Source organism: Abrus precatorius, unplaced genomic scaffold, assembly GCF_003935025.1.
Source record: "Abrus precatorius isolate BTA unplaced genomic scaffold, Abrus_2018 Scaffold4, whole genome shotgun sequence".
NCBI lineage: Eukaryota > Viridiplantae > Streptophyta > Magnoliopsida > Fabales > Fabaceae > Abrus > Abrus precatorius.
This window is the reverse complement of record NW_020874384.1, coordinates 7612280-7621086: the sequence shown is the minus strand read 5'-3', so window position 1 is coordinate 7621086 and position 8807 is coordinate 7612280. Positions and strand designations below refer to the sequence as shown.

At 29.6% G+C, this 8807-nt stretch overlaps 1 protein-coding gene and 1 non-coding gene across 2 annotated transcripts; both read right to left on the bottom strand.

Annotated features, from left to right (window-relative positions):
- Positions 1-741: 741 nt before the first annotated feature.
- On the bottom strand, positions 742-3056 carry LOC113865227 (alcohol dehydrogenase-like 3). The gene is made up of 7 exons (XM_027499638.1): positions 2873-3056; positions 2620-2762; positions 2464-2501; positions 1967-2369; positions 1636-1872; positions 1154-1312; positions 742-1029 (listed from the first exon to the last, which is right to left on the bottom strand). The coding sequence occupies exons 1-7, from the start codon at positions 2904-2906 to the stop codon at positions 913-915; spliced, it is 1131 nt and encodes a 376-aa protein (XP_027355439.1). The 5' UTR covers positions 2907-3056; the 3' UTR covers positions 742-912.
- Positions 3057-7607: 4551 nt separating this feature from the next.
- On the bottom strand, positions 7608-7714 carry LOC113866439. Its single transcript, XR_003505079.1, has one exon. It is a non-coding gene; the product is annotated as a small nucleolar RNA R71 (small nucleolar RNA).
- Between the last annotated feature and the right edge of the window lie 1093 nt (positions 7715-8807).

Genomic DNA, 8807 nt, shown 5'->3' with positions numbered 1-8807 from the left:
TGTTACTAAACTTGTAACAAGTGGCAAAAAAAAATTCAGACAGAAAATTAATTTTTTTAAAATTATATTTTGATAATTTTTTAAAAGAAATAATATTGAAATAAAAAAGCCGATAGTTATACATTTAAAAATATTACATATATTTTATTAAATGTAATAAAATCTTTATATAAAATAAGTATTATTTAATAAATTTATATTTTAATATAATAAATATTTTATGACAAAAATTTTGTTTTAAATTTTTATTGTGAATCTTTAAACTGTTATAATTATACTGTAACATTTTTTTTCAATTTTTGAAAGACTAATTTAATTATTTAAATTTAAAAGAAATCTCTCTATTCCTTTTTATTTCTTATCATTTAAAAAATATTTTTAATTTGTGACTTTAGAAATTCAAAAATATATATTATTAGATAATATATTTCAATTAATTAAGAAAATAATAAAAATAATAACTAGACAATATTTTTTATATAAATTAAAATATTAATTAATTTTCTTAAATTATGTAAAGTCATTGTGGATAAAAAAAAAAAACTAGACAAGTAACAAATATAACTTTTAAACATCAAATTAATGATTTCTCAATAATTTTTGAACGATATTTTTTTAAACTTTAATATTTTTTCCAATAGATTTAGAAATTTATATGAACCATCACCTCATTTATCTTTTTTTCTCTTTCTTTACGAGAGAAAGAAAGAGTTTAAAAAATAAAAGAGGAGAAAAAAAAAAGAAAGAAATTAGTATAAAATCTTTTAAATTAAAATAACTTGAAAATATGAAATAAAATTATTTTTGAAAGTTTATAAACTTTCTCCTTCTTGTCTAAAAATTTTCAAACATAATAAACATCACATAAGTCTAATGCATCAGAAACTATAATGAAATAGACATAAATTGCAACTAATATGACATTTTAATGACAACTTTGACACAATTGGGCTGTTTCAATAGCTCAAACGCATTGTTTATATCTGCCAATGTAACCTCATGGGTGAAGAGTTCTTGAAGAGGGAATTCCTGTAAAAAGGAAAAATAGGCCAATACCATTATTATTATTAGTAACACATCAAGATTATATATAAAATATGCAAGAAAAGACCAAGATAGTGCATCTGTTATGGTTTAATGTCTAGAGAATAACCTCTTTCTGGCATTTGTTGGCTATAAAGGAAAGGTCTGATATGGTTTTTAGGCCTCCAAAAACAGAACCTTTCAAAGTTCTACCAAGCAGAATGGTAAGAAGACCCAACGGCAAAACAGGTTCAACTCCTGTTCCAATTACTATTGTTTTACCGGTTCCCTATATATACAGAAGTCAAAATTAGCTTTCTAGAAGTATAAAAGGACGAGGGAGATTAATAATGTGCGTGGATTAATGCAATCAATCATGTGATCTTATCACGAACTGTTTAGAAGAATACATGATAAGTTGTTTTTATCTTATTTTAATAATTTTTTTATATATCTTATGAAATAAGTTATTTTTAATTTATTTTAATAAATTTTATCGTTAAATTTATTAAATAAGCACTTAATTAGCACTATTTTCAAACGCACACTCAGTGATCAAGAATAATATGACAAAACAACACAACCAAATTGCTTTGATGTGGTGAAACTTACAATTTTTGTGGCTTCCAAGCATTCAGTGAGTAAAGGGGCAGCTCCAGTGCACTCAAGGGAATAGTCCACACCTCTTCCACCACTTAGTTCCTTGACCAATTCTGAAATAGATTTATTAGAATCACTGGGATTTATAAAGTCAGTTATTCCAAAAGCTTCTGCTTTTTCTCTCTTCATTTCATTTTTGTCAATTCCAATTATCTTGGTCGCTCCCTGCATTTTGGCTCCACTTACAGCCTACAGCACAAGGTCATTCTAAGTAAGAAACAAAATTCAAGCTTCAAATTAGAACAAAAAATGACACAAACATATAAGATTATATAATGCATACCCCTAATCCAACAGCCCCAAGACCGAAAACAGCTACACTTGATCCACTTTCAACCTTGGCTTCCTTCCAAGCACCTCCAAAACCAGTAGAAAACCCACATGAGATGAAACTGGCATGGGCTAGATCAATGCTTGAATCAACTTTGAGAATGTAGTTGGCATCAATAACCATGTACTCTGACCATGTTGCACAACTTAAAACATGGTATACCCTCTGGCCTCTGATGGACATCCTTGAAGTGTTATCTGGCATTAGACCAGTCCATCTCACAGGGTATGTCAGACACAAATTGGTTTTCTCCGAAACACAATTCTCACATTCTTGGCACTCGCCTATGTATGTGGGAATCACCATATCCCCTTCTTTCAGATTTGTCACTTGATCCCCAACGCTTTCTATAACACTGTAATTATTCATTTTTATATCTCCTATAAAAAAAATTTAGAAATTTAACCAAACCTAGCTACAGTACAGGAGGTAGTATTTGTTGAGCTTACCCAACTCCTTCGTGTCCAAGTGCTAGAGGAAAATTGGTCTGCAAATTAGTTAGTTGGTAGTAATCGATCAGTGAAAAAGATTAAAAAATTAGATTATAGTTTTCTAGTAAACAAACTCAAACTCAATGAATAGGATTGAAAAGACTTTAATCTAACATGTGGGAATCCTTGTGTGCTTGCTATGTCAGTGGAGCATATACTGGCACAAAGCATCTTGACTCGTACTTCAGTTGCTTTTGGAGGGTCTACTTGTATCTCTTCCACCATCACAGGCTTTCCCATCCCCCAGCATACAGCAGCTACAATACTCAAAAACCAAAATTTATACATACATAATATATGAAAAGCAGGACAATGTTTTCATTAAAAAGGTGGAAAGTCACATGAAAAATCAAAGTAAGAAGCTTACCTTTGCATGTAATAACTTGTGAGGTGTTGGACATCGTTTTAAATATAACTTGAACTGCAAAGAGAAGCGATGGTGCGAAGAAACGGTGCTCCTCTTATGGCAAAAGATAATGAACTCCGAAAATATAAAATAACTCTAACTCATAAAATATAATACACTAACACTCTGTGATTGGTTGGACACTTCCGAGTTTGTTTTTGACGTTTGATTTGATAGGCAAAAAGCATACAGAAGCAATCAAGTTTTGCGGGTCCTTCTCAAAATTTCTCCCTGCTCGTGTTTCAAGTTGGGTTGAATGGTAAAAAACAGTACCCTTTATTCCGCCGTCCTGTGATAAAGATAAGATCATTAACTTTAAAAATAGGATAATTTTAAGCTTAAACTTATGATGGGTTGATTTTAAAATTAAATGCAATTAGTTTTGATATAATTAATTTGAATTTATTAAACATAATTAAAACATGTGTCTTCAACGATTTTGTTAAAATACTCAAAATAACATATTGAAGTAATATTAAAAGCTTAAGTGATATGAGATAATCTAGAGGTATAGTTATAACCATGGTCAAACCAACACAAGCAACCATGTTTGTCAAAAATCACTACATAAGGAGTAACGATTAACAACTACAATATCTGAGACGAACTCCACCAGATCATGTTGTCAACCAATACGAATCTTACTCCACGATATAACATTTATGATAGATAGTCCATCTTTTTCATATGCTATATGGCATTCTGTATCAACGAGCAGTGCAACTCCATACAAAATGATTGCCAAGTCAGGTATATAAACATTCAAATAGATTAATGCCTATATAAAAGAAAATATCCAATTCTTTACTAACTATACACTCATATTCGTCATATCCCTTCTAAAAAAACACTTCCCACTAAAGTCATTCACAGTGAAGAACCACTGTCATCCAACGTTTGAAGCCCTTACTCCATTTTAGATATAATACATATCATTAAGTTAGTTAGATTTTAATTTGGTAAAAACTTAAGTAAATATAATAAAAATAAAAAATCATTTTATTATTAAAGATAACTGAAACAGTATTTATTTTTTGCCTTATGGAAATAAATAATCAACAACGATAAATTACGCAACTGATAAGAAATAATATTTTAATTTTAGTGTAGTATTAATGTAAAAAAATTATATTATTAATTAAATAAAATATATTACAAATATAATTTTTATATTAGTTATTATATAAATTTTAAAAAATATTTAAATGATACTATAAAAATTATTGTCAAGATATTTAAATTAAATATAAATTATAACATTTTTATAAAAAATAAAAAAATTATTAAAAATATATGATATTAATATTTTTAGAAAATCATATATTAAAAATTAAAATATCAAATATTAAAATATTTCTCTTGTATAATTTGAAGATTAATTTAAGTGTTTATCATCGGGAAACTCGTGTCTTTGTTACCAAAAGCAGCCCTCGTCCTTTTCCCACAATTATCATATCGAGTCGACTACAGCTGGCAACTATCCGTGTTTTACAAAAGACAAATGTTTACAGAAGATATCTCCTTATCTCAACCATTAAATATCTATTATAATAATATATAATTTTATTAAATAATATATGTTAATAAATTTAAATTATGCAGTAAAATTAAGATATGAAACTCCAATGATAACGGTAGTTTTATTTTTTTTAGAAGAAAATAAAAAAAGTTACAATATCAAATATGACATTTTCTTAGCATCAACTTGAAAAAGTAATTTTAAGTATGTAAGAGATAAGATTTAATTTTTAAAATTATAATTTAAGAAAATTTTTAATTTAATTAAAAAATTTGCACATGTGTTATCTTTACCTATGGTGTGTTGGATAATAATTTGCTAATTTTTTTCTTAATTACTTTGTTATATTCTAAATAAGATTAACATACTTATAGAAATATAGAATAATTTTTATCATAAAGTTGATGACTTTTGTTGTGTCAGATCAACATAAGAGAGTATCACTATGAGTTCAATATAGGTATTATAAAAAATGTCAATGAATCTAGAAAACTTTTTAAGCTAATTTCTATCCATATTCTTAATAAGAGCACTGTAACTAACTTTTCTTGAACCCCTCTAAACACTTCCATCAAAATCAAGGATGAATTCAAAATTTGAATTAGCCTCCCAATGAACCCAATGCTCCAAGCGAACTTGAAATTGTTGCATTTGTTCAAATAAATGAAACAAGTTGATATGATGTTCATAACATCAAGCATAACTTTATAAATTGAGATATTTTTTTCAGCAATGCAATCACCAACACTCATGTCTCTCTATATCCACCATAGTGTAGCTAAAAACAAGAAATAATTACTTTTATGTTGAGTAATAATCCAATTTTTAACATCAAAAGAAGTTGCAAATCCTTCATTCCATAGACATACATGAATCAATATTTTCTTAGATGTCGAACAATCTCTAACACAATAGAAAGTATTCTCAGTGTAAGTGTGATATTTCCTATGATGCCTTAAGTAATTTGTGGAAAGGGTATTATAACGAAAAAGTTAAACTAGGAATTTAATCTTTTTCACACAAGGAAGATGCAAAATCCACTTCCAACTAATGTATTGGTCTATATATATCTCCAACCAACGAACTAGTTCAAATCATGTTTAGCAGTATAACTTTCCTCCAAACTACTTGACCAAATAAACATGTCATCAACATAATTACTAATTGACAAGTTAAATTGTTGAATGACTGAAATAATTAATGTTAGTATCAAAGTGACAATTTTTTAAAATTTTCACCTATGTAAGGTTCAAATGTTATTAACTTACAACTTTATATCTTGAATATTGACATAGGAAGTGTAATCACATAATTTGACTGGTCTCGACTAGTCATGATACCACAAGGAAACTTGCTCATTACCAAGTCAAAAAATAAACTCATCCCTCATAATATTTTTAGCCTTTTTGATTGTTTTCCAAGAATGAGACCCTTCATCTTTATTATGATCTAACAAATTATCTTCCTTTACATATTTTCTATAAGCAATTCAACCTAGAGTTTGTCTTTTATGTTTACCATACCCCAAACTCTTTTACCCAATAAAGTCATATTAATTTTCCTAGTTGTTCTCAAATCAAGCCCACCATCTATCTTGAGTTCTACGAGTGATTGTGTCCCAATTCACCAGGTTAATTTCCTTTCCATCATTATTCTTTCAAAGGAAATCATGCACATACTTATCTATTGAATGGAAAACAAATTTAGAGAGTCAATATAATTGTAGGTATATGTTAGAATTGCCGTAATAGCTGACTTAACTAGAGTTAAATGCATCACTTTATTAAGGAAACAATAATTTCAATTAGCAAACCTACGTTGAATTATCTTCACAATGAAGTCAACGTGTTTTCTTTTCACTATACTTGATATCATTGGAAAGCCTAAATACTTATCAAGGGAAGAAGTAAAACAAATATCTGAGATAGAGGTGAACTTGTCTTGTTTCTGACCATTGATACTAACTGAATTATAAGCTTGACATTTTATCAAATTAATCTTTAGATCAGACATAACACTAAATTAGTCAAAAAAATTCTTAATGTTTATGATTTGAGAGCTTATAACTTTGGCAAATAAAAACTATTATCAGCAAAAAGCAAATAGGATATAGCTTTCCTTATAGAATCTTTTATAGCAAGAACCAACACCTCTATTCACAAAAGGAATAAATATGAAGAGAGTAAATCACCTTGAAGGTAACTTATTCTCATTCCATAAAATGCTCATGAATGTGGTAGTAATACAATGTATAATAAGAGCCATTTTTATTTGGAAACCCAAAGTTTAGGAGAGTATATGATAAGTCTATATTTTGACTTTTTTTTTAAGCTTATTAAGGTATTTTAGGTGTAAATTGGTGAAAAATATGGCAAGCACACTCATGCTTCGGCAGCCAATATACTCATGCTTCGAAGCATATGCACAGGCATGCATATTGGTGCACACAGCCATGCTCTTTACTAGGAGAATCAAATTAAAAGAACTTTTAAGGTTTTTGAAACACTATTTAAAGAACCTAGAGAGCTGCAACTTGGACATCTTGATTTTTGGCCAAGTGTTGACCACTTTTGAAGCTTTTTTTGTAATATTATGAAAATCTAGCATTTAAATGATTTAACCATTTGTTTTTCCCTTAAAAATTTCTTATTTACATTTGTTCTTCTTTCTTGTTTAGTTTTTCTTAGAAATTCTTTTTTGTTATATGCTCACTCGTTCTAAATGTGGACTTGCTTATTTAATCCAAAAATTAAAAAAAAAAATTGTGTAAAAAAAGGAAGAAGTTGAAGGAGCAAAGGATGATAGAGGGAAAGAGATCAATTCATGATTACATTATACCTACTACTGGAGGTGTTGCTGGAAGCATTGCAGTCCCTACAATGGAAGCCAATAACTTTGAGTTAAAGGTGACTTTGATTAATATGGTTCAAAATTATACACAATTTGGAGGAATGCCTAATAAAGATCCTAACCTTCATCTAACAAAATTCCTCTAGCTCACAAACTCTATAAAGTACGCGAAGTCACCAATAATGCTATTAGGCTTCATCTTTTTCCATTCTCTATCACAGAAAAGATGAATGCATGACTCGTCACATCACCATCCAATTCTATCACAACATGGGAGGATCTGACTCAAAAATTGTTAGAAAGTACTTTTCCCTATCTAGATCTGCTAAGCTTATAGCAGAGATATTCAACTTTCAACAATATGAGTTTGAATCCTTATTTGAAGCATGAGAACAATTTGGAGAACTTTTAAGAAGGTTCCCACATCATGGTTTTCCTATGTGGAGACAGATGAAAACTTTTTATAGTGGACTATTAATCTCTAATAGAGTCAAATGCAACAGCTAGAGGAGCCTTCATGAGAAAAGATCCAAATGAGCCTGTTAATTGATAGATAAAATGACATCTGCCAGTTTTTAGTGGGACACAGCTGACCTTTACATGAGTAAAAAGAAGGAGACCACTTTGATCTATTAGGCATAGAGAAACAATCCACTAGCAAACAAAGTAGAAGCGCTAACAAAGCAAGTGAAATCTCTAATGAGGGCACAAAGACAATCAACAAAGCCACATATGGCTTCTTTGTGTGAGCGCTACGACTCCACAGGCCATAATAGCAGTAACTGTCTAGTTACCAAAAATAAAGAAGCTAACTTCATAGGTGCAATAATTACAATTCGAGGTGGCGTAGTAATCCTACTAATTCTTGAGATGAGAACCTCCACAATTGTAGCACAACAGCTTAGATTGTCTAATGTTTCCATCACTTGGTTTCTAGCCTCTAGAGAACTACTTCCCGTTTGGCAGTTAGGATTGTAATATGGCTTCTTCTTATCACGAACTTCTTTCCCCTTAAAGCTAGTCCCTCCTTCACGTCACTGAGGACTAATGTTTTTCCACAATGCTTGAGGTGCCTTGGTATCGTCCTTGTAGATTTGACATTCATCCATTAAGGTTGGAAAATGTATTATGTTGGTAACCAATAGCCTACTTTATGTTTGGACGGAGCTTACTTTCGAACTTAAAGCATCAATTGACAACCACGTTGATGAATCCATGTTTTTATTGATATTTTAGCATAATTCTAACTAAATTGATTAGAAAAACACATGAGAAAAGTAGAAAAACTCAAAAAAATATAATGAATTTGAGTTTTATTTCAATTTGTAGTTATCTTAGCAAATTGTGTAATTCTACTTAGAAATTAAGTTTTAATCTCGTTTTTGTAGAAATAATCTGAGCAAGGTTCATGGAAATAGAAATACAATGGAAAGAAAAAGCTAGAATAGCAAGGTTGGGCTCAAAACACAAGGAATGAGGAATACAGGCTGGGTGTGATCACTATTATCAGTAAAAGTGATCACTCCA

Coding starts and splice junctions, on each gene's coding strand:
- LOC113865227 (XM_027499638.1), bottom strand. CDS start 2,906: ATGTCCAACACCTCACAAGTTATTACATGCAAAG. Junction 1,313..1,635: donor GCTTGGAAGCCACAAAAATT/GTAAGTTTCACC, acceptor CTGTATATATAG/GGAACCGGTAAAACAATAGT. Junction 1,030..1,153: donor CCAACAAATGCCAGAAAGAG/GTTATTCTCTAG, acceptor TCCTTTTTACAG/GAATTCCCTCTTCAAGAACT.